Source organism: Notamacropus eugenii, chromosome 5, assembly GCF_028372415.1.
Source record: "Notamacropus eugenii isolate mMacEug1 chromosome 5, mMacEug1.pri_v2, whole genome shotgun sequence".
In the NCBI taxonomy this organism is placed as follows: Eukaryota; Metazoa; Chordata; class Mammalia; order Diprotodontia; family Macropodidae; genus Notamacropus; species Notamacropus eugenii.
Genome location: NC_092876.1, coordinates 452,653,430 through 452,680,617, shown reverse-complemented (window position 1 = coordinate 452,680,617; position 27,188 = coordinate 452,653,430). Strand labels below are relative to the sequence as shown.

At 40.8% G+C, this 27,188-nt stretch overlaps 1 protein-coding gene across 1 annotated transcript; it reads right to left on the bottom strand.

Annotated features, from left to right (window-relative positions):
- Positions 1–23,769: 23,769 nt before the first annotated feature.
- On the bottom strand, positions 23,770–25,881 carry LOC140507221 (echinoderm microtubule-associated protein-like 3). Its single transcript, XM_072615243.1, has one exon. It carries the CDS (start codon positions 25,879–25,881, stop codon positions 24,034–24,036), a length of 1,848 nt encoding a protein of 615 aa, XP_072471344.1. The 3' UTR covers positions 23,770–24,033.
- Between the last annotated feature and the right edge of the window lie 1,307 nt (positions 25,882–27,188).

The following is a 27,188-nucleotide window of genomic DNA, read 5'->3' as shown; positions in this document are numbered from 1 at the left end:
GAGGCTTAAATGAGATAATATTTGTAAAGGGCTTAGCACAGGGCTTTAGGGGCAGTTAGGTGGCACAGTGAATAGAACTTGGCCTGGAATCAGGAAGACTCACCTTTGTGAGTTCAAATCTGGCCTCAGACACGAACTGTATGACGCTGGGCAAGTTGCTTAACCCTGTGTGCCTCAGTTCCTCATCTATAAAATGAACCGGAGAAGGAAATGGCAAATTATTTCCATATCTTTACCAGGAAAACCCTAAATGGAGTCCCAAAGAGTCAGATAAGGCTGAGCAACAGCACAGGCTTTGGCACATATTAGGCACTTAATTCATTCCTTTGGTAGTATTCTCATTCTCATCCCCCTCTGCTGCCTCCGACCTTGGGCTGAGCACCACCACTGTCCTTGAACAAAAACAAATTTGACTTCCCCCTCAAGCTATGGTCTTTTCACAGCCAACCTTTGCCAAATGAAAGAGAAGGCTTTGGGATGGGACACAAAGCTTGTAAGGCTTATATTGCTATAATCCCTACTCAAAAGGCATTTTACCAGCCAACAACTAGTTTTTTTGTGAGTGCAGTAGTGCCCTCTTCAATGAATGGGTGTTGCCTCACCCTAAGTGAGTACATTCCAAGACCTTGGTCTAAAGGGCTCAAGATCTCCCAGCACATCCTGGGCCATCTCCAGTCATCCTGATGAATATCAGGTCACTGGATTCAGATGGGTCTGGAGCAGAAGTGAAGCTGGTGACCTGCACAGTCCTCCTCACTCAAAAAAAAGTCAAGAGCAAGTCATGTCATTATTTCTCTGATGGTGTGGTCTTCTTGGGCAATGAAGGATGAACACAGCCTCCCAGAAAAAGCCAAACAAAAAACCTCTATGTCCTCTACCTCCACTCCCCCATCTTCCACTTTTAAAATCCTCTACAATTTCGCTTCCATCTCATTATTCAGTTGAAACTACTCTCTCCAAGATCATCAGGAATCTCTTAATTGTTATTTTTTGTTGGTCTTTTCTTGGTCCTAGTTCTTTTTGACCTTTCTACTTATTTTCACACTATTGGTCACACAGGATAATCTCTTTGGCTTCTCCTACTCTAATGGGATGGAAGAGTGCTAGGTTTGGATTCCAGGGAGTGGGGTTCCAGGCAGGGCTCTACTATGGAAGATCAGCTTGACTTTGGGCAAGAGTCATAAATTCCACGCAACTCATTTATAAAATGAGGGGGTTCAACTCGTTGGCTTCCTTATATAGAAGGTCCCCTCTCTAATCATCCACCTTGTCTGACTCCCCTTCTTCATTTTCTTTTGTGAGATCATCACCTTGTCCCCTAACTGTGGGTATTCCCCCAAGGCTTATCTTGGACCTTCTTTTCTTCTTGAACCCTCTCTCAGTGAGCCTGTGAATATCCATGGGTTCAGTGGTTATCTCTATGCAGATGCCTATAAAAATCTTTATTTCTAGTTCTCAAATGGAATTTTCTCCAAGTAGGGGCAAAGTTGGGATTTAGGGAATTTAGAGGACTCTGATAGGACCTCCAATCTAGCCACATAAAAACGACAGAGCTTAACAGTTTGTAGGAAAAAATAGTTAAATTAGGAAGCTCACATATAGTAGATCTGTTTCCCCTTCTCCACCCCCACACCCTCCAAAATTCCTAGTTATGAGGTCTGCTCTATTCTGAGCTCCAGTCTTATTATAACAAACTGCTAGGCCTCTTCACCTGGATATCCCATAGGCATCTCCAACTCATGTGATGTGTCATTGAGAATACTAGTGTTGGAATGCTAATAAATCTGCCGCCAGCCCCAATATTCTAACTTCCTCATGGGCCCCCCTGAATAGCAGGCAGGCCCCGATTTGACTACATAATCTGGATTTAACCACACCTCAGGCCCCCAGACTCAATATAGCCACTGTCCCCAGATACAATTCATATACCTAACAGGTGTATTCTTGTAGTCAACCACAATTATATCATCTATTTAACCCAAGACAGGACCACAATACCTAACTATCCATCTTGACCAGACAGAACCACAATAGCTAGCCAATCAGAAAGTAGCATGACCACTGAACCATAGACAGGATCCCTCCCCTATTACCTAATCCTTTAACAAGTCCCTCCTACCAGTCACAGTTTCTGTTGTGTAATCAGTGACATTACACTATAAATTTACCTATGTTGTCTTACTAAATTACTGGTTCCTCTTGGAACTTAGCTCGTTTCTGAGGGGCATCAATCCTCGATAAATGCCTGTGATCCAACTCTGAATTCTTTGAGACAGTGCCACCCCAACACACCATGAAACTGCAACATTAGTATTTAACAAGCTGAATGAATTTCAAGAACACAGTAAAAAGAATACTGACTTGGATATTAGAAAACCTGGGTTTAAATCTCACCTCATACACTTACTAACTGTGTGACCTTTGGCAAGTCACTGAACTTCTTGAGTCCCATTTTCCTCATCTACAAAATGGGCCAGTTGGACTCTAATGCCCTTTCTAAGTCTAAATCTCTGATTCTTTGATCTCTTCCAGTCATGGATCTATGATCTTATGACATTAACTATGGACTGCATTGTCAGGTCACATCTTGGTTTTATCTCTTGCACCAACGGGAGTCTTTCTCTTGGATCTGAGCTGTTTTAACAAAGAATACAGAACCGACTAAATCCAAACATTACTCAGAGTTTGGCTGCAAAGCCAAAAATTTCTGATAGTTGACCCCTCCAGGCCCATTAATTTATGTATACTCATTCACAAAATCATTAAATTTCAGACCTTTGAGAGCTGGGAGGATACCCTTCACCAACAGTTCTAGTTCAACCCACACCTCCAAAGGAAGCCATGCTGTAACATGTCTGACAAATGGTCATCTGGTCCCAAGTTAAAGACCTCCAAAGTGGGGGAACCCACCACTTCTCAGGGTAGTCCATTCATTCCACTTATAGGCAGCTCCAGCCGTTATGTGTTTTTTCTGACAAGCCTAAATTTGCCTCTTTGTTAACTTCCACCCATCGCTTCTGGTTCTGCCTTATGGGGATCAACAGAAAAATTCTAATCCCTCCTGCGCTCTACAGCCCTCCAAATACTTGAAGACAGATATCATGTCCCAACCTAAATCTTCTGTCCTCCAGGCTAAACATCTCCAGTTCCTCCCACTGATACTCTTAGAAAGCACACTCACTCAGGCCTGACATTATTCATGGTTATCAATGTTATCCTTAAACTGTGGTGTCCAGAATAGAACACAATAGGCCAGAAGTCTGACAAGAGTAGAGGACAAAGAGGCTGCCACCCCTCCCTATTCTCTGAAGATAAGCCTGCCTTAATGTAACCCAAGATTGCATTGATTTTTTAATTTACCTGTTTCACTTTGCTGACTCATTTTGAGCTTACAGGACACTGAAATCTGCACTTTCAGAAAAATTAGTCTAACTATGCCTTCCTCATCTCGTACTTATGAAATTGATTTTTGAACCTTAATGTAAGATGTGATTATTTTTATCGGTATTAAATTTTATCTATTGGATCCAGCCCAATGCTCTAGCCTTTAAAGGTCCTTTTAGATTGGAGTTTATCATTGAGTGTGTTGGCATTCCTTTCCAACTTTGTGGCATTTGTAAATTTGATATTCATGCCAACCTTTATCCAAGCCTCATAAAAATGATGTAATTTGGTAAAAATAAATTATTTGCTTAAAAATTCATGTTCTGGGATCAGGAGACCCTCATTTGAAGCTAGAAGGCTGCAAAAGCCAGAGTGCTGTGCCTGAAGTCAGAAAGGCCTGAGTTCAAATCCAGACTCACATATGTACTACGTCTGTGACCCTAGGCAAGTCACTTAACTTCTTTTTGCTTCAGATTCCTTAACTTTAAAATGAGGATAATAATAGCCCTACCTCCTAAGGTTGTTGTAAGGACCAAAGGAGATAACAACTCTAAAACATTTCACACAGTGCCTGGACAGTTAGCACAATATAAATGCTAGCTATCATCATTGTATTATATGGTGTATGGGCCACATGTTGGATATTTGGGAAGTAAAGGAACTGAAAAGAAAAGAGAAACACTAGGTTGGACATCATTTGAAGGTTATCAAAATATACCGAAGTTGACTTCAATAGCAGCTAAAATGAATAACATAAGAAATTCCAGGATGATTTCCTGGTAATGTACCTTTTTATATTCAGTCCTGACTTATTTTGACAGGACCCTGAAAATGGAACCAATGAGATTACCTTCTGCTGGGAATGTAATATACATACAAATAAGCACAATACAGAATAATACATGGTAAATGAATTAGAGAATTATAAAGGGAGCACTATAAGAAGTCCAAAAGGGAAAGGTCTTTACCAATTTAATATTCCCCTAGTAGGACCAAGGCAAGTGATTTCTCTTCACATAGTAGGCACATAAAAATGTTGATCTAAAGTGCCATTGAACTGGACCTCACTTCTCAGTTTCCTTCTGGCTCACATTATAATTTTAGGAGATTTATTTTCATTTCTGGTTATTCTTCCATTAATAGAAGATTATTAACCATTTATCTTTCTTTCTCTGCCTTACAGACTCTTTTAAGTATTTAACAACGTGTAAGCAAACATTTATTTAACAGCTCTAGGAAAATTTTGATGTTTCTAATCAATTTAGATCCACAACATTTATTAGAGGCTCTAAGAGGCAGGATATGAAGCAGAAAGAGCACTGGGTTTAGAGTCTGAGGTTTCAGGTATTTGTGGGAAGTGGGGCAAGTCACTTGCTGGGATTCAAATTCAAATCACCTGACTCCAAAGTCAGCACTTTCCACTACACATTGCTTTATCTTCCCTCAGTAACTGGAAAAAGAAAATTGTAAGGATATTGTTCTAGATTTGAGGAGACAATTCAGTTGAAGGCTAGAAAGACGACAAGTATCTCCTGCCCAGTCTCCAACAGTTAGCATCCAAAGTTCTCTTAATGGATGGTTTTGTGGCAAGCATTGCCATTGTGGGCAGCTGGGTGGCACAGTGCCAGGCTTGGAGTCAGGAAGACCTGAATTCCAATTAGACCTCAGACCCTTATCAGCTGTATGATCCTGGGCAAGTCATTTAACCCTGTTTGCTTCAGTTTTCTCATCTGTAAAATGAGATGGAGAGGGAAGTGGTAAGTCATTCAAGTATCTTTGCCAAGAAAACCCAAAAGGGCTCACAAAGAGTCAGACACAACTGAAAATGACTGAACAATACTGCCATTATGCTCTCAAGAGGGAAGCAAAACCCATCCCATAATTTACACATCCAGGTGGGTTTTATTGGTGGAAGAAGCATAGTCAACAAGGTGCCAGGATGATGGAGAGGGGTTCTGCAAATGTTACTACTTCTGACTGGAGGAATCCCAGGTCTGTGAGCTGGCTTTGCATCTCGTCGTCACCTGCTATTTCTCTGGAGGACGAGCAGTTCCTTGGCATCAGTTCACTTCCAAAGAATGCTCTTCAGCAGTAGGCATCTTCAACAGAATGGATCTTTGGCAGCATGTGATTTGAGACAGTTGCTGTTGTTAACATAGAAAAAAAAGCTATATTTCTGGCATTTATCAGCAAGGTCTTCCTTCACAACTGGCCATGAAGATGTGGTAGAACTGATAAGGGTACATGGGGCTAAGCTCATAGACAGTCTTTTCTGAACTCATAATTAGTCCTTTATACAACTTAGCCATAACACATATTTAAATTCCCATATAATGGAATATAAATTCCTATATAATGAACATTTGTCATAATTATAAGGATTAATAAATCAATAAGCATATAAAGTTAGGCACTTATTATATGTTAGACACTGTGCTAGGCACTAGGAAGACAGATAAAATGAAATGATTTCTATCATCAAGGAGCTTGCCTTCTTTTGAGGGGGTAATCAGTATAAATGGAGTTTGTAGTGCACAGCTCATGCAGCCTATGCAGGGATAGACCTGCAGATGCCATCCCACCACTGAGCTTCCCTGGCATTTCCAGGTGTGACTCAGTGCTGAAGAGCTTGGTGCTTTGGAATGATGATGGCAACCCTAGGCAGCCTCTTGATCTACTCCCATGAGGAAGAAAACTACATTGGGTTGGAAAGACAAATTGTTTCTCTTTCCCCTTCTTCTCCACTGTCTTTCTTTCTTTTCCCTTCTCCTCTCTTCTCTTCCCTCTCTTTCTCTTCCTTCCTCTCTTGTTTCCTATGTTATTCAGATCTCTCTTTAAACTTCCTGCAGGATGCTCATTAGTTGGGGAATGGCTGAACATGTTGTGATATATGAATGTAAGGCAAGACTATTGTTCTATTAGAAATGATGAACAGGTGGATTTCAGAAAAACTGGAAAGACATGAACGGATGCTGAGGGAAGTGTGCAGAACCAGGAGAACATTGTGCACAGAAATAGCAGCATTGTCCGATGACCAACTTTGATAGACTTAGCTCTTCTGAGCAATTCAATGACCTAAGACAGTTACAAAAGAATCATGATGGAAAATGCTGTCCACATCCAGAGAAAGAACTATGGAGTCTGACTGTAGATCAAAGAGTAGTCTTGTCTTTCTTTTTTTCCTTTCTCATGGTTTTTCCCTTTTGTTCGGATTCTTCTTTCACAACATGATTAATGTGGACATATGTTTAATATGATTGTACACATGTAGCCTGCATCAAATTGCATGCCATTTTAGGAAGGAGGGAAGGAGAAAAAATTTTGGAATCAAAATCTTATTGAAGTGAATGTTGAAAACTATCTTCACATGTAATTGGAAAAAATAAAATATTATTAAGAAAAAAATAAACTTCCCTCAAAGAATGCTCACACAGGGCAGTCAGCATCTACATAGGCCTATGTGAGTTTGAGATTGTCTCTCAAAACTTCAGCTACCTCTTTTGCTCTCCCAAGCATGGGCAACCCTCAGATGAACATCTCTAGCTTTAGAGTCTATCTTGTGAGTTCTAGAAGTCAGGAGCTCCTGCATCTCTCTCCCAGTGCTGCCTGTGCTTGGGAGGTACCCCTTATATACACATAGAAGGATGGAGATGAGCAATACCAAGAGGATAAACCCAAGCCCTGGTCTGCCTTGCCAGATTGTGTAGAACTGGAAGGATACAGAGGAGAGCCCACCAGAGGCAGAAGCAATAATTCAACAGCCCAACAAAATACTTCATGGTTTGATGTTTGAAAGTATGAACCTCTTAAAAGAGTGTAATAGTAATTTTATGTTTCTTATTTAAGTTTATTTGTCAGTTATGAACTTATGAATCTTTTAGGTTAAAAGAATAAATAGCTGTCCTAATCCTGATTTACATTACACATTGAGTATCTTTCCACTTCTCTCTTTTGAGGAGACCTTAGACAGGAGCTGAACCAAAACTTTAAGTGATTTTCTGGGGTCAGGGTATAAAAAGCCAGAAAGTATGAGGGAAAAAGCCTGACTCTTCTCTTTAGGGACCAGGCTCCCCTACAATTGAACCTAATTCATGTATCCAGAGCTAAGGGCCCATGATGGGAAAGGGAGCCAGCAAGAACCGTATGGTCTTTGTGCCCAGCGGTGGCAGTATGTTGTATAAACAGACACAAAGTAAATACAAGGTAATTTGTGTCCTGGAGCCACATTTCCTTTCCAAATACAGGTCAGAGGCTTGGTAATGTTTTTTCAGCCTAGGAGATTGCCGTTTGTGGAGAATATTCCTAGATATCACTGTCCTATGTATAGGAAGAGAAATTTGATTTCCTAAGAAGTGTGATCCTAGAATCTACCTATCTAATGAGTGAGGTGATTTCCTGGGTAGCATTAGCATTAGAGGTTGCCTTGGGAGTAGCCCCAAATAATAATAGCTAACATTTATATAACAGTTATTATGTGCCAGGCTGTGCTAAGTAATTTATAATAATCTTATTTGTTCCTCAAAACAACTCTCAGAGGTTGGTACTATTATTATCTTAATTTTACAGATGAGCAACTAAGCAAAGAGGAGTTAAGTGATTTACCCTGGGTCACAGATTTAATAAGTGTCTAAGGCCAGATTTGAACACAGGTCTTCCTGACTCTAGGGCAAATGCTCTTTCCACTGCCCCATCTAACTACTCCCAAACTCAAGGTTGGTACAGAGGTTTAACCTTCTAGAGAAAGAAGGGGATTTCCTGACTAGCAGACTATTAACAGCTAGAAGGGTGGTTTCACTTCAAAGTCTTGTCAAAAGAGTCCTATTCAACTTGAAGGCTACCATATTAGAAAAACCCAGAAAACTGAGAGGGTCAGAGATGCAGAAGCAATCACCAGCATGAACAGAACTACTCATTGGTTTTTACATCACTTTCTACCGTATGGTTGGATGGGAAACTCTCCTCTTTATCCACCAATAGGTGACTCAGTCCTTTCAGTAAGTATATGCCATTTGTCACAGCCATAGTATTTAACATGGAGCTGTTGCCATGGGTGGGTTAATGTTCCTAGAGTGAACGGTTGATCAGAAATCCTATGAAAGTGAACATAACCTTATGTCTCTGAGTCATGAGTTCTTCATATTTGAAACGAGAGAGTTGAATTAAGTGACATTTCTGGTTTCTCTTTAGGCGGCTCTGGAGCCAAGTTGGGCTCTCTCATTTGTTAACTTTTCAGTGTTAGCATTTACAGATCAGGGAGGGCTTGACTTAGTTTTGTGTTGATTGTCTAGGCTTAAGGAAGTGATGGAGGAAATATTAATAATGTAGATTACACTTTAAATTGTGTCCAGTACACTTTCCTTGCAGCCCCTGACACATTCTTGCCTGTGATGCTATGAATCCACCCACTGTCTATGTACCTGATGATTCCATCTGCATCACAGCGGTACCTCAGATCCTAGCAATGTAGGATAATGAGAAGTCAGTGGGGAACTTAAAATTTTCCCAGGGAAGAGTAATATGTAGATAATCAAGAACTAACTCTAGTTTTCTTCATAGCTTAAAATTATTAATTTGGTTCAATAAAATTCTATTAATTTACTTAGCATGTAGTAAGATATATAAAAATTAGAACAAAAATGGGAGATTTATTTTTTTTGTTGAGGGTCATTGATCCACAGGGTGGGATGGGGGTATCGATAGTGACATAAATGGAAATGAACATAATTAGCTTTTAACAAGGAAGAATATGAAATATTTACTCATCTCTATCAAAATTAGAACAAGGAATGCAAAATTCCATTCAATAAGTGCAACAAATAATAATATCAAATCTATGGTTTTATATTATGATGAATTGAAGGAGAGAGATTGAAGGAGGAGAAAGATCAAGAGAGATGGAGAGGCAGGAAATCGAAAGATAATGAAAGCAACCATTTATTTTTATGATTCCCCCATGCTGGATTCTTTAAAAATATTTCTGCAAAAGACTTGAAATTATTTTGCTTGGCTCAGTGATAACACTCTCGGACATATGCATGAAAGAGATCCAAGAAAGAGGGAAAGGATTGATGTGTAAAAGGCTATTGAAAGTAGCACTTTTTGTTGGAGCAAAAAACTAGTGACTAAGGGAGCACCCATTAAATGGAGAATTGATGAACAAATTATGGTATATAAAGGTAATGGAATATTGTGTCATCAGAAGAATGAAAGGAATGTATTTAGTGAAATCTGGGAAGGCTTGTATAAATTGATGCAGAGTGAAATGAGTAGGACCAGAATAATTTATATAATGTCTACAAATCTGTGAAAAAAACATTAGGAGGGGTGCAGATACACATAATTCTATCTGTTAGTTTCCATCCATTCCATCTATGAGGACAGCAAAAGAGGCCAGCCTTATGGTTCCAATCTCCTGCATCCCTACTGGCAGGAATCAGTCTTGCTTGGAGAGGGATGGATGAGACTTCCCTGAAAAGCTACATTTTGACAAACCCATGTAGACATACACCTAACCTACATGGGCAAAACACAGACACCGACACAGACACAGACACACACACACACACACACACACACACACATACACACACCATTTAGATGTTTTGAAATCCCATAGAAACAACTTGATATTTTACATATTAGTGCAAAACCTCAGTTTCCTTATCTGTAAAATGCAGGAGTTGGACTGGATGATCTCTTCCATTTCCTTCTAGATATTAAATTCTTTGAGTTCTTTGGAGTTCCATTAAAAAAAGATGAGGCACTGGGAAATGGCTGAGTTGATAAGAATAGATCATTAATGATAAAAGGAAAAAGTTCACATATCTCAAGTATGAAATACAAGTGGAACTCTGATGGGGAGAGGATGGGCTCCAAATCCTAAGATATTCATCTGTTCACAAACGAGGTAGAGCAGTAAACTTTTTAGAGGATGATTAAAGGGAAAGAAAACAAGGTGCTGGGAAGTGGCATTTTAAGTCTGATGATTGCCTTCAGATTGTTAGAAGCAAAAGTGCTGAGCGTTGTGGGGGGTTACCTTTTAAAAGGTTAGCAAGTTCCATACATGCATATTTGCAGAAAACCATAATGGGGATATTTCTGAGCATTCCATTCTGAAATCTAGATAGACTATGGCAGAAATTTTCTTTACTATCTTGTTTTTGATTGTTAAATATATGTAACTATACATCAGTATGTAGCTATATTAAATTCTTGAAATACCCATTTTCTTAAATGTCTATAACTTCTGATTTTAGAGGACTTAGCATTTTCTTAAAATGATGAAAGTAATTGCTAAGTCTGAGTATTTCCTCAGTGATCAATTTCATTTTCTGTAAGATTTGGGAGCATTAGTTTTGTATTAGATGAGGTTCTGTATGTTTCTTTGGATTGTTTCTTTATTTTTATATGCACAGTAGTTTGAATATACATTTTGTTAATTATTATTTATTTAAAATTTATTTTTATTTGATTTTATTTAAAATTTATTTTATTTAAAATGATATTTATTGGGTCAAAATGGGGGAACGTGTTATACCACATATATACATATATACACACAAATATATATGCTAGTGGATCATTTTTTTCAAAGATATAAAAATCTCAGAACTGGATTTTAGATTTCCCCAGAAATTCTCATTATCTTTTTTTGGCATGGAGAAATAGGAGTCTAACAGGAAGTGGCAGATTGGGTAGAAGTTTGTAGTTTTTAATGGATGGAGAGGGTTGGATGGAAAAAAAATTAATGTTAATTATTCTTTTAAAAATCTGTACTCTGTAATATAAGTTGACTGTTTAGAGAGGACTCAGGTTTATAATATGAGGGTTATAAGTACGTTGTTTTGTTTTTTTTTTTTAACATAATTAGAAGTTCTTCCCAAGTTGGCATAAATTGCTTCTCAATAGTATGGTGCAGCTATGATGGCTAAAGAATTACAAATAATTATTATAAATAGGGGATTATAAATGTGTTGTGTAGCAAATGAAATTGGCACACCAAAACTGTAAGTGGCTAAGGGAGTGCATGGATTTATTCTTATAAGCTTCTATATCAGTGAAACTTGTTAGAATTCTCCATTTAGGTTTTCTGGGATTATAGAGCTGTAAGAAAAAAAATCAGGAACAACTCACAGAAAAATTGAAGTGTTTCTAAGTGTTAGTTTCAAAGAATTGTTAAAAATAGATATTTTTGGCTACATATATTGAAAAGTACTTCACATGGTGAGCTAGCAGCCTGTTCAGTATTTGGTTCAAGAGGTAGTTTTACTGAGAAGGGAACTTTTCTTAGCTCACAATTTTATAAGGAAGCTTCCATTAAGAAGTCATTTTTTAAATTAAAAATAAAACCTACTGAACTAATGAACAGTATGCATTATAGAATATTTTGAAAATGAATGTGGGATTTTTTCTTATATTAACCCTCCATGAGTTTAGCAGTGTAGATAGACCAGCCACTGATACAAATTACAGTTCTTACTAGAATATAAGAAACATCATTGCTAAGAAACAGCATTTTTGTGAGTTGCTATTGCTAAAAAAAAATTATGAATTGATGGCCAGTTTTCTGAAGATTAGCCTCTTCAGATTTCACTGGGCTCATCCTCACCCAATAGACAAGTCTACTTGAATAACATCCACTTAAAGTTTCTGTAGCTTGGTAAGTCCTGCCATTTTATGTTCTATTGGCCTAGTCAGGAAACCAAGGTCACTTACAAATTATAAGGAAGCTATAGAGTAGGATTTTAGAGGAGGTGGACTTATTGCTTACATTAATTTAAATGATTTCATATTATAATTAGTTTTCTAAGCTGAGCAGCTGGATGGAGTGCTGGGTCTAGAGTCAGGAAGACCTGAGTTCAAATCTAGCCTCAGACATGTCCTAGCTATATGACCCTGGGCAAGTCATTTAACCCTGTTCATCTCAGTTTCCCCATTCTGTAAAATGAGCTGGAGAGGGAAATGGTGATAATAAAAAGCAAGCGAGGAAAGAAACAGAAAGTTCACAGGTTTCATGCAAACCTCCTGACTCCTGGTGAGCTTAGAAAATCTAATCACTCCTGACAGTCAGCCTCAGATGAGATACTGGAATTTCTCCCTCTAACTCAGATACGTAAACTGTGTCCATTATACCCACTGGTTCTATATGAGATGTGCTTCTTAATGACCTTGACTGGAGAGGAGTTCTCTTGTTCCACTGTGAACACCACTGCTTGTGCCCAGGTTCTATCTCATGTCCTCTTGGCAATGCAGGTATGGGAAGTCCTACTTGCTTTTCCTCAGCTCCAAGAAAATGATGTGCCTTTGACAGCAACCTTCAGCATCCTCCATCTTTCTCAGTCTCTCAGTCCTTCAGTTTCAAAGTCTGTATCTGACTACATCTGTGCTCTCTTGTATGGATCCTTAGGAATCACCTTCGGAAATTCTACATTCTCTGTCCCCAAAGTCTTTTGGAAGATGAATCCTTGGGGAATGGTGCATTAAGTTTCTAGACAAAATTCTGTTACAATAATATTTCTAAAGTTTCCAAAAAACATACCTTCTTTCCCCAGAAATCTCATTTATGCTATTTATTTGGACCACAATAATAATAAGTATGTGTTTCAGGCCAGTGCCCTTCCAAATGACCAAAAATTAGGTGAAATACAAATGAATGAGGTCTTTCATACTTCTCATTGGTTCTTTAAGTATGATCAAATCTTCTCATCCCCTTTTAAAAAACTTTGGAATTTTTTTTCAGCTTCAGTAAACATTGGCTCAGCAGGGTCTCTCTGGTGTACAGCCAATTTTGATGGCATTTACTTTCAGCCCCAGGAGCTAATACCATCAGAGCTGAATGGAAAGTGGTAGGAAAAAATAGAGATAGCAGAAATGCGATGTATGTAAGTATAAAGGAAAATACACTAAACTCAACACTAAGAGATCTAGGTTCCAGGTTTATCTCCCCTACTCTGTGACTTTGACACTTTTGTGATGGTAGATTATGCCATCTTTTGTCTCAATTCTTACCTAACCCTTAGTCATTGAATGAGTATTTTTTTAGATACACTGAGGCCCCGGGAAAGACCTTAATTTAAAAAGGTCAAGGTCATCCACCACACCCCAGATCATTGCCAGTTGTCTTGACTTCTGTCTTGTCACTGGGCTTTGATGACTCTGGAGGAGACAGTCAGGCTGATGGACTTTGAGCAGCAATGCCTCACTTAAATCCAATTCACATGCAAGTCAAGACATCACCCTTGTGATGTTATATTGGTCCTCTTTGAGAATGAGGGAAGTACCAATAACCACAGCTGTTCTAAAAATAGAGCCTTAGCAAAGTCTTCATTGAATATTTCAATTCAATTCAACAATAATTTAATTAGGGGTGTACTATATATGTGAGGCATCATATTTAGCACTAGAGATACAAAGCCAGACTTGAAAAACAATCTCTGTTCTCAAGGAGTTTATGCTCTACTGAATTTAATTCTTTAGGTAGCCTTTATCTTCCCTCCAATCATGGGGAGAGGACGGTCTACCAGAACAGGGGTGTCAGACTCAAACAGAATTAGGGTAACTAATCCCATAGGGAACCCTGCAGGTTGCATATTGACTTAGTTTTAAAATGTAATATTATCTATGTTTTATTTGTATCTTTTATTTTTTTGAGTATTTCCCAATTTGAATCTGATTCTTCAGCCTTGGGCTTTGATACCTCTGTACTAAAATGTGGTACTAAGCTAAGAAGGAAGTTTTATGATGATGTTTAAGAGAAAGAGACTTATTCTTACCTAATGTGTTAAAGAAGCACAGCATTTCTGGCCAGAAGAGAGAGTAAGAAGGGAAAAACTAGTGATTATTTTCTCCTACCATTTAGACCATCTGGTTGTATAACAAAGTCATAGTTTGGCAACTGAGAGTACAATTTAGCTCATGATTCCATCAACCAGAGTGTCTACAGCAAGCCACGACTCCCTTCACCCAAATCTGGAAACAAATTCCATGCAATCTGTAACCAGAATGGGAGAGAGAGGGAAAGGGACAGATTGGTCTCTTTTGTCCATCCACTAATCCATTAGCCACTCCAGCTGCCAGTTAAGAGACTCTTCACCATCTCCAAATGCAAGGGCTTTAGCCTGGAATCATAACTAGCTGGAAGAAGGCCCCAAAGCTCTCACTTAGTCTCCAGGAAGCGTTAAGGGCAGCTCTACGACTGCTCCATGAGGAAAATGGCCCTTGTTGCATATGTACTGGTAGATGAAATAGCACAGGTCATTTACCAGTGGGCACTCTGACGCCCTTAGCTACTTTTTAAAACGATAACAAAAAAACTGTAAGTATAGTTAATAACAAAAGAAACAGACATACAAGACAAGGAGCAAAATCCCACATGAAAAGCTTCTCTTTAATTCTTTTAAATGAATTTGGTCCTGGGTCTTATTCCAGGTCTGCTGGAAGTTCTTATTGGTCCTATTTTCCTCCCTCCCCTCCTCCTTTCTCTTCCTTCCTTCCTCCTTCCTTCTGTCTTTCTTTCCTTTTTCCCTCCCTCTCTCCCTTCCTTCCTTTCTTCCTTCCCTTTATAATTGTCATCACTGTATATACACTTCCAGTTCTGAGCTTACTCTGCCTCACCTCATTTAGGTGTTTCAATATTTCTTTGTATATGTTATTTTTATATTTCTATAAATATTTCAAAACATTCAAATATCATCATTTATTTAGCATATTGTAGTGAAAAACTAGCCAGCCTTGGTGTTTGGAAGATCTGAGTTCAAGTCCTGCCTTTAATATATATTAGCTGTGGGACATTGTGAGAATCGTTATCTTTTTAGTGCTGGGGCAACTCTCTAAAGCTGCAAATTACACCTAAGTTGCCAGTCTATGCTGGTGGAAAGAGTTTCTGCGACAGGGAAGGAACCCCCTCCCCTCCAAATTATTCAATTATTTTCAGTTGTCAGATATATAGGCTGTTTTAAAGTTTTTGCTCTTATGCAGATAGAGTAGAGCAGCTGTGTATGTTTTTGTATAGCTCAGTCTTCTCTCTCTCTCTCTCTCTCTCTCTCTCTCTCTCTCTCTTTTTGTATGGAATAAAATCCATACCTACTTTCTTGAGGTCACAAAGTGAGTGACAGAACTGAATACCTTACTTGCTACACCCACACTTTCTCTTTAAATCCAGGCATTGCAAATTCAATCATCTCCAGAAATATATGTGTCAACGAGATGCAAAAATGCATCCACTAAACAGTTCCTTGACACAGGTCATCATATTTCCCATTAAAGCAACAAATGAACTCAACATTCTCACCCTTTCAATGTTGGGTCCCAAAGCATTTACAACTGTCATTGTTTACGTTCAAAGAATACATTGTGACACTTCTAATGACAAACAGAAGAGAAATGAATACAGAACCGTGAGAGAGAGGATCCACAAGGCAAGTTAACTGGGCGACAGTGCTGGGCTCCTTCCCCCAGGACTTTCTGTTTCAATAGGTTGGCTTTATCCCTTTGCAATTTGTCCTCTTGGGCACAAAATAAAGGACATGAGGCGGTGGCTAACAGGCCCACGTTCTCTTTTGGCAGAAAAGCCTAGCAGATAAGATTATTTGCTTGCCAACGACTGTGGCTGATTAGTTACCCAAGAAATACTTGACAACCTGTTGCCATAGTAACAGTCTGTGAGCCCTCTACACCATAGGGAGGGAAAATGGGGACTCCATTAATACTTTCTAATCTTAGAGGAGAGTGGAGAGCAAAGTGAAAAAAGACTGAAGGACATCAGGAAATGCATTGGCCTTGGCCTCGTCTTTGCTAAATAAACCTAAACTTAACTTAGCACCTCTTAGGCCTTGGTTAAATGTGCCATAATGGCACATTTTTCAGAGATGTTCTATGGGAGTAAGAGTAATTCAAGTCTTCGAGTGTTCACATCAAACAACTCTTCCGAGTTTTTTGGTAACACCAGGGACCATACTCTGGAGATCTTAAACCTTTTCTCTCTGGAACTTTTGCCCTGGGGTCTGCTGTCCTCTGTGATGATTGCCCTTCCACTATTTCAAGAAAGCCTTCCACCATGTTTGTTTCACTCCCGACCCTCCAATCATCTCCTCCTTGGTCTTGCCACAAAATCATCCTTTTCTTTCCTCTTCTCCCATTCCCTCCACTTTTGGAACCATGATCAGAACTGCTGTTATTCCTGGATAGAGCATGTCAACATGCTCTCTTATGGGATGAATTGACATCTCTGCAAATTTCAGGATCCATGTGTCCCTCTCTGGTCACTATTTCCCTATGTATGTAAAATATAAGCTTCTTGAAAGTAGAATCTATCTTTGCTTTTGCATTTCACTCAGTCAATGAACATTTATCAAGCACCTAGGGGGTGTTAAGCTCTCAGCCCACCAGGCACATACAATTTAATGAGGAAAGATCACAAAACCAGCTCAGAAAGGGAAGGAGAAAGATATTCCACACTTGGGAATGGTTTCTCCCAGACCAGATGAGCGAGAAGAAGTCTGAGCCAAGCTCCCTCCTGAAGTGGGGCTTTGGAGTTTATGGCTCCACCCTTCAGTCAGAAAGACAGAGTATGTGGATGAGGCTGAGTCCCAGGGCTTAAAGGGATCTTTCAGGATGAGCATTTTATTCCTAGTACTAAGCACTAATCTTTCATACAGTAGATGCTTAATGAGTTTTTTTCTCATTCATTCATTCACTTTGTTAGATTTCAAGCCCAATCACATTCACAATAAAGTGTACATGACATTAAAAAAACTTACATGAAGAATTAAAATGAATTTTGAAATTAAAAAATTTCATAGTACTCTCGGTTTTACAACACACAAATATGTACTGTCATTCTGAATTTCAGTCATTTCATTTTAAGTATGTTTAATTGCATTCTGTTCAAAGTGAGCTTTAACCTTTTTGAGACAATCAACAAGCATTTCTTAAGCACTGACTATGCGCCAGTACTGTGCTATGAATTTCAAATACAAAAACAAAAATAGAAACAGTCCCTGTCCTTAAGGAACTTACAGTCGATCTGGGAAAATACATATAGTGGCTATTTTAGGAGTCTCAGATTCCCAAAATTCACAATACCTCTTGTTTTGGGGAAAGCTTTAGTGGTTCTATTTTCATGAATGTGAATTTGATTGATTCTTGGATATTTCTGAGAAGAAGCAAGAAGACAGAGAAGAGAGAAGGGTTGGTGAACTTTTAGCACTCCTCATTTGTCTTCCTAACACCCATGTGCAGAAAAAATGTAAGTACCAATGACCATAGAGCTGCTGCTGGAAGTAAGGAGGCAGTCTCACCAACAGAATCCAGCTGCGTGAGGCAGCTCTTCACAGATGTTATTCCCTTCTCCTCTACCCCCACTGAAAGAAGGCAGCAATTATCTGTCTCCTTCTGGTACCTGAGCAGGAAGCCCCTCCTGTTCCTTATAGTCAGAAAACTGGCTACTAAATTTCAGTGTGCTGATCAGATTACTTTCTCCCTCCTCCTGATCTTGTTTGTTGTGTCTGTATATACACATATAACTTTGCCTTAGCATATTAAACATCTTTTTATGTAGTTATTAGGCAAAGCATCTGAGATAGAGGCCCAGTTGTTCTGGAAACCACAGACTTCCTGGGGAGATAGCCTCTGGGGCTAAAACATCTGGAAGAATAATAACCCTCTCCAGGAATTAATCCTAGTTGCCATGAGTAATAATCCAGGTGGAAATGAGACAAATAAATAAAGATCAGAGATAGTGACAGCCTACGGCCCAGTAATAAACCCTACCCAAATCTAAGGCCATTAAGAGAAGTATGGTAGCCAAGGACAAAAAGACACAAAGAGACGGGGGACCAGTGCCTGCGCTTGTTTCTTCTCTAACCCTTTCCTACTGTATACAACAATGCAACAATATCCTGTCCCTCTCTATGCTATGTGTTGGGAGTTGACTAATCTATGCTTTATAGGTAGAAGGTATTTTGGGAGAGAGAATTCTCACTAGCAGTTGGGGGTTTAAGAAAAGCTTCCTGTAGAAAGTGGCGTTTGAACAGACTTTTGAAGCTAACAAGGGATTGTTAAGTCAGAGGTAAGGTGGGACTGCATTCCCAGCATGGGCATAGTCAGTACAAAGGCCCTGAGATAGAAGATGATGAGAAGTGGAGTGTCCTGTGTGAGGCACAGTAAACTTCGCTGCTTTTTCTCTGTATCTTTTACAAGTGAGGCCTTAATCCTGGTGTCTTCCTTCTAGGATTATCTCCAATTTATACGGCTTTGTAGATAGTTGTTTGCATGTTGTCTCTGCCATTAAACTATGAGTTCTTTGACAGCAGGGACTTTTCATTTTTTGGCCTTTCTTTTGGCACTTAGTTAACAGAGAAACAGTTACTACTGACATTCACTCTGAGCCAGGAGGGCCCCAAATGTAGACATTAAGTGGAGCTTGGGCAGGTCCAATCTAGGAGCTCCAGAGTAAAAATGGGGTTAAGGTTTGGTCTTTGAAGAGGGAGAAAGGAAGAAAGGAAGAGAGAGAGAGAGAGACAGAGACAGAGAGAGACAGAGACAGAGAGAGAGAGACAGAGACAGAGAGAGTGAGAGAGACAGAGAGAGACAGAAGGAGGGAGAGAGACAGAGACAGAGACAGAGAGACAAAAACAGAGAGAGAGAGAGAGAGAGAGAGAGAGAGAGAGAGAGCACGCAAAGCAGGTAGAAAGGAAGGAAGGAAAGAAGGAAGGAAGGAAGGAAGGAAGGAAGGAAGGAAGGAAGGAAGGAAGGAAGGAAGGAAGGAAGGAATCTTGCCAGTTAACCCCAAGTTAATTGGGCAGCTTCTGACCATCTAAATTTACCTTCCTTTGGAGAGGAGAAGGAGAGGAAGAGGGAGAAAAGGAGCTGAGTTACCAGGCTGGCTGGGTCCCCTTTCAGGCAGCTTGGACTACTCACAGGTCATCCTTCATTTTCGAAGAGGACCATGACATCAGGGAAATGATGACATGACTTGCAGTAGCCTTTGATTTGAGTGAGGGAGGGCTGTGCAAGGTCACCAACCTCACTTCCTCCTCCACAGCCATCTTGGTCTAGTGGTCAGATATTCTTCAGGACAACTGGAGATGGCTCAGGATGCAAAGGGAGACCCTGGCCCATTTAGGCTAAGGTCTTTTCAGGTTCTCACTTTGAGTGAGATAAAGCACATTTAGTGAATAGGCCTCTTTAAGAAGTCAGTCAAGGGATGACCACTTTAATTGAAACAAAAAAAATCAAACTGGGAGGGGAAAACCCTCAGGGTTGCTGGTCAAAAGAGAGCCAGTTACTAGTGACATTCACTCAGAGCCAGGACTGGTAGGAAATATGGTTGTTGTCCTTCCTTCTCGAAGAGGACCAAAATGACATTACCATGATAAAGTGAAGTTTCAGTGTGTCCGACTGTGGCTGATCAGATCAATACGAGCTTGGAATGTTCTACCACAGATTGGGCACAGATAGTCTACATGAACATTTGGAGTGGTTACTCCAAATTTGCACATCCTAGGTTTCCTTTGCACTGTTTCAGTTCTGCTTTGCTCAAAGAGCACAGCACCCTTTCTGATGTGGCACATCATGCTGAGCGGTCCTGTGCCAGCGTCTCCCATGTTGCACAGTCAAATCCAAAGTTCTTGAGAGAGACTTTGAGAGTGTCCTTGTATCACTTCTGCTGACCACCATGTGATTGCCTGCCCCATGGGAGTTCTCCATAAAATAGTCTTTTTGGCAAGCATACATTTTACATTTGAACAGCATGACCAGCCCTTTGGAGTTGTGCTCTTTGAAACAGTTTGAATGCTTGGCAGTTTAGTTTGAGCAAGGACCTCAGTGTCTGGTACCTTACCCTGCCAGGTGATCCTCAGAATCTTCCTAAGACAGTTCAAATGGAAGCGATTCAGTTTCCTGGCATGGCACTGGTAGACTGTCCATGTTTCGCAGGCATACAACAATGAGGTCAGCACAGTGGCTCTGTAGACCTTCAGTTTTGTAGTTAGTCTAATGCCTCTTCTCTCCCAAACTTTTCTTCGGAACCTCCCAAACACTGAGCTAGCTCTGGCAATGAGTGTGTCAACCTCACTGTCAACATGTACATCCCTGGAAAGTACATTACCAAGGTAAATGAACTTATCCATAGCATTCAAAACTTCTCCATTTGTTGTAAGTGATGGTTCTGTGTATGAATGGTGTGGTGGTGGCTGATGGGAGCACCTGTGTTTTCTTGGTGTTAATTATTAGGCCAAAATTAGCACAGGCAACAGAGAATTAATCCATACTTTGTTGCATCTCAGCTTCAGAGGCTGCATTGAGTGCACAATCATCTCCAAACAGAAAATCATGCACCCACATTCCCTCCACTTTGGTCTTGACTTGTAGCCTTTTCGGATTGAAGAACTTACAATCAGCACAGTAGTTGACCTTGATGCCGTGTTCATCCTCATTGAAAGCATTTGTCAACATGGCTGAAAACATCATGCTAAAAGGCATGGGAGCAAGCATACAAAATAGCCATTAAGTGGAGCTTGGGCAGGGACCTATTGTGGTCCAGTTTTGACCAGCAACCCTGAGGGTCTTCCCCTTCCAGTTTGATTTTTTTGTTTCAATTAAAGTGGTCATCCCTTGACTGACTTCTTAAAGAATATGCCTTACGTCACTCAAAGTGAGAACCTGAAAAGACCTTAGCCTAAATGGGCCAGGGTCTCCCATTGCATCCTGAGCCATATCCAGTTGTTCTGATGAATATCTGACCACTAGACCAAGATGGCTCTGCAGGAGAAAGTGAGGTTGGTGACCTTGCACAGTCTACCCTCACTCAAATCAAAGTCAGCTGCAAGTCATGTTATCATTTCCCTGATGTTATGGTCCTCTTTGAAAATGGAGGACAAACACAAGCACTTGGTACAGCTCTTGGCACATAGTAGGTGCTTAAGAAATGCCTTTTGATGTGACTTGACTTTGCGCATGGTCACATGGTCAATTACTGTCTGAGGTGTCTTCCTGATTCCATGTCCACTAACTTCTAACCCAAGCTCTCTCTTTGGAACTATAATTATGCACACACACACACACACACACACACACACACGTGTGAAGTGGTCACTAATCATTACCACACTTTTTGTCTGCAAACATTTTTATTCTAAAACTGATACTTTTTTCTCCTGGTAGAATGCTGGGCGTAGAGGTTTATACTCCTTCCTGTGACTCTCTTTACTTACTACATCTCTTTCTAGCCTTGTTTCAACTTGTATTCTTCCACAGTCCAGTCTCACCCAGTCTACTTGATCTCATTACTCTATTTCTTGTTACATAGACTTGGATCTCACAAGGAGATGACCCTTGGCTTTCTTCATCTTTACAACTCTGGTCATGAATTGGCTGTTTTGGGAGGTTGTGTTCTATTTTAATAGAAAAAACTGCTCCTATAAAAGGTCTATTTTTATAGAAAACAAACATAGAAGGATGACAACTGTAGATTTAAATATGAAGAAATTTCAAGACACCTCCTTTTCCTCTTGGACCTTCCAACCTCTATCTCTAAGCAAGTGAGAGCTGCAATAATACCATGTATGAGGGTGTGGATACTTTGCTCAACAATGCTGCTAGACTTCACAGAAGCAGTATATGTTCTTAGAAAAGATTCTTCAATAGGGTCAGACATAGAAAAGGAAGTTTCTGGAGGCATGATTTTAGGGCATCATCTGTTAGCTGATGTTTGAACTTCCTTCAATAAGAATGTTCTTTCATCCTACATAAAGCTATAGAGCCACAGAAAGGCTACTGGGGGAGAGAACACATTTGTTCTAAGGGATAACAGTTTATCGGTCTTTCCTTAAAGTAGGTTTTCACATCTGGTAGAAGGGAGATGGCAAAGAGACACTAAGTACAGCTTACTGTGAATGAATTCCAAGTCCTTTCCTGAGAGGAGGTTTGATGAAGCTGATACAGGTAGATTGAGAGAAATCATGAAGACATTTGGATGTTTGAGGGGTATAGGAAGGAGGCTTGTTCAAGGGGGTTAGGGAAAAGACCTAGGAAGGAGAGCTGTGGGAGCAAATTTCACCTAACAGTTTTGTCAGGAGGTTCATCCTATTTGCCCTTGTCAAAAAAGAAAAATCACCCTAGGAAAGCCCACTATGGACCTGCCACTCACTTTTATAAGGTCATGAAAACCTGACTAGGAGACTAAGGCAAGTTAAGAAATATTAATTAATAATCAATCAAGAATGCCAAATACTGGACCAAGGACTTATTAGTTGACAAAAACTGTGGAAGAACTAGAAATAATTATGGTCTGAGACTAATTTCTCACACCATGTGCATTGATAAGCTCCAAATAGATATAAGACCTAAATATAAAAGGTCATATCAGAAACAAATTATGAGAGCAAGGAAGGAGATACTTTTTACTACTATGAATAGGGGAAGAGTCCTTGACCAAGCAAAGGAGAGATGAAATAAAATAGACAATTTAGATGACATAAAATTGACTTTCTCGAGGCATATATGCCCCTGTTAACATTTTTAACAATTAGATAAATATGATGATGATGATAGCAACTAACGTTTATGTGGTGCTTACTTTGTGCCAGCAGTATGCCAAATGCTCTACAACCATTATCTTATTTGATCCTCTTTCTTCTACAGATGGCGGATGAGACAACTGAAGCAGGCAGATGTTAAGTTACGTGTTGGAGGTCACATAGGTAGTAAGCGTCTGAGGCCAGATTTGAACTCTAGTCTTCCTAACTCCAGATCCAGCATTTTTCTACTATGTCACCTGTCGTATCTGTTCCTATTTCTCAAGTTTGTAGTAACACAAAGGTGAGAATGTTATCTAACATGGTGGACGATAAAGTCAGGGTTCAAAAATTTTGTGACAAACTAGAATATTGGGTCAAAGGTAATAATTTAAAAAACCTTTTTAATAGGCATACATACCTTATAATTTGTTCAAAAGAAAATCAGCTTTGCAAGTTCGAGATGGAGAGGCATGGTTAGCCAGCAGTACACTGGAAAAAAACAATGGAATTTCATGACCTACCAGATCAGTAAGAATCAATGGTGTCATATGATAGTCAAAAAAAAGGTAAAGAGATTTAAGGGTTATATTAAGAGATAGGTTATGAAGGACTAAATGATACTCTACATCTGTCAGGTCTTATCTGGAATACCAAGCTCAGTTCTAGACACCAAATTTTAAGAAAGATAATAAATCAGGGAACATTCAGAAAAGGGTGACCAATATGATGAGAGGACTCTGGATCACTCTAAGAGGTTTAGATGAAGGAACTGGACATGATTAAGCTGGAGAAGAGAAGCCTGAGGAAGAACATAATATCTACTGTCAAGTATATATTACTTGACAATATATATATATATATATATATATTTTTTTTTTTTTTTGACTTGGCATCTGTTTTATTGACCCTGCTCGGGTGCAGGGTTGAGGAGGAGGGCGGGGGCTGCTCGGCTCAGCCTGCGGTTCTGTACAGTGTTGGGGGGTCCCAACGCCCCTCCCCGACCGGGAGAAGGCACGGAATGCAACGAAGTTGGAAGAGGGGGCTCCTGGTCCTTGGGAGGGGGATGGGGGCGATGGGAGGTAGGGGGAAAAGCACCCTCTAACCCCACCCACTCCATCTAGTCCTAGTGGGGTCAGGCATCCAGCGAGGAGGCGGGGGAGAGGGAAGGGGTGCGGGAGGGTGTCAAGGGGGCTGGTCCAGGGCCCCCACCACTCAGCATGCGCCACTGGAAAATGCTCGCATCCTTTCCTCCCAGTGAGATGAGGTGAGAATCGTCATGAGTGAACCGGACACTGGTGACGTGGCTGCCATGACCTCCGTACTTTCGGCTGGGGGCCTTGGCCCGGGCGCACGGGTACAGAAACAGATGCACTTTGCAGAAGTCATCCGCTACTGCGACCACTCGCTCATTGTGGGACCGGCACAACGAGTTGATGTCAGTCCCGTCAGATCCGTCCGGCCACACGCCATACACATGGAAACCCAAGACACACGTATAGGTTGCCCACTCGCGATCCCGGCTCTCATACCGATTTCTCAGCAGCTTACAACCCCCTGCCACGTCCCAGTAGAGGATCTCGTAGTCCCCAGAATTGGACATGATGAAATTGCCATCCTTGGACCAGTCTAGGTGGGTGATGAAGCTGGAGTGCCCCGTGCATCGGCCAAACCGGCTGCACTTGGACCCATCACTGGACACACTATAGATATAGATCATGTTGTCGTGGGAACCAATGGCCAAGTAAATCCCATCTGGACTATACCTGACAACTGAGAGCTGCTCATTACCATCAGTGAAATCAGACACAATCTCTCGAGTCTCTGTGTCCAGAACCAGCCACCTCCCAGTGTTGAGTCCCACAGCCACAACTTTCCCACTGGGGTGGAAGTCAGCACAGAGACCCGTCTCCTTAAGATCAAGGCTCCAGGCCAGAGCGTGACACTCCCCATCCCACAGACAGAGCTGCCGGTCATGGCCACAGGTAAGGAAGCGGTTCAGGGAGGGGTGAGTACAGAGACCCCAGAGTTCATCAGTGTGGCCCTGGATAACAGGGGAAAAGCCCTGAGTCAGGTCTCCCCTCAGCAGCGCATTCTTTGTGGTCCCTACCAGCAGCTCTGAGCCCAGCCCTTCGGCAATGGCACGGACAGCTCCGAACTGTTCTGGGATCTCAGCCTCCTGAAGGGCAGTGAGCCCAGGCCCCCACTGAACCAGCCGTCGATCCCGCCCACCCCCGCTCAGCACAGTCCCGTCCCTCAACAGACACAAAGCGAAGATGGAGCCCTCGTGGGCTCGGGTCTGAGCTACGATCCCAAACGTCTCTTTAGCCCCACCCCTGCCTGGGGTCCTAGAGTCAGGCAGGCTCCGCCCCCAGGTGAGGATGGTCCCTTCTGAGTCCCCAGTGAGGATGTCTCCATCCGGAAGGAACACAAAACAGGGGACAAATTTGGGCTTCTTGTATTTCCCAAAGACACCCTGTTTCCGGGTGAGTCCCCCACTGCCCAGAGTCCCTCCTCCAATAGACCAGTTCCAGAAGTGGACATGGGACTTCCCACTAGTGACGATACAACTGCTGTCTCGGGGGTTGAAGCCGACAGCCAGAACAGAGTCATTTGTACTCTTGATTTCCACCAGTTTGGCACCTCGGTTCCAGTCCCACACAGACAACATGTGCTCATTAGAGTCATCTACCACACAAAGGAAGCTGCCCTGATCCGAGACAGAGAAGGCAAGGGCCCCAACTCCACGCTCAAACACCCCAAGGCCAATCTCCTGCAGCTTCTGCAGCTTCTCAGAATCCCAGATGTGAACCACTGGCTGAAGTGGCTTCCCATCCTTGTCGACCCCTGCAGTCTGGCCAGAAGCTACTCGGATACCATCAGGATGGACAGCTAGACAGCGAACGCAGTCTGTGTGACCCAGGTAGTGTCTCTGGCCACCACCCCCAGGGCCTCCTGGGCCTCCTCCCGGGCGATACAGCATATATATATATATATATATATATATATATATATATATATATATATATATATATATATATATATAAGGGCTTACCTATGGAAAGGAAAAGGGAATAAGCATTCATGAAATGCCTACTGTGTGCCAGACCTAGTACTCTGCACTTTACAAATAAATATTATTTCATCGGATCTTCACAACAGCCCTGGGTGATAGGTGCCATTATTACCACTATTTTACAGTTGAGGTAATTGAGCTAGCCAATGTTAAATGATTTACCGAGGGCACTCAGCTAGGAAGTGTCTGAGACTCAAGGTGGTGTGATGGACAGAGGGTTGAGCCTAGACTCAGGAAGACTCATCTTCTTGAGTTCAAATCCAGTCTCAGACACTGCTAGCTGTGTGATCCTGGATAAGTCACTTAACCTGCTTACCTCAGTTTCCTCATCTGTAAAATGAGCTGGAGAAAGAAATGACAAACCACTCCAGTATCTCTGCCTGGAAAACCCTAATGCAGTCATGAACAGTTGGACACAACTGAAAATGACTAAGTAATAACTTTCTGATTTGAGGCCCAGCACTCTATCTATTGTGCCATCTAGCTGGCTCAGATATGGAGAGGTACTCAACTCTGTTTGGATCTCATTAGCAGAACCAAAAGCAATGATGAAAACAGCAAAACAATCAATTTCTTCTTGCAAGGAAAAACTTGCTAATCATTAGTGCTGACAAAAACCAAAATGTGATAGCTTTGGAAGTTAATGGGTTTCTGTGCCCTGGAATTCCTTAAGCAGATACTACATTATTACTTGTGAATATCTTATGAAGGAAATTCTTTTCCAGGTACAGTTTGAACTAAATGTCCTCTAACATCCCCTCCATCTCTGAAGTTCTGTGATTTTACATGACTGCAATGTTCGTATCTTTGCCGAAATGAAAATTATCCTTGAATTCATTTGGATTGGCCCATTTCCTGCTATTATATTTTAAATACACACACACACGTGTGTGTGTGTATATATATATATATAAAATTTATTTTTAGCATTTTGTTTTTAAAAATTGAGTTGCAAATACTCTCCCTTCCTTCACACTCTTCCAGCCATTGAGAAGGCAAGTGATATAATATTAATTATAGATGTGAAATTGCACAAAACATATTTTCATGTTAGCCAAGTTGCAAAAAAAGCAAGAAAAAAAGAAAAAATATGCTTCAATGTATGTTCAGGTTCATCAGTTCTCTCACTGGAGATGGATAGCATAGCATTTTTTGTCATGAGACCTTTGGAATTGCCTTGAATCATTGTATTGATCAGAGTAGCTAAGTCTTTC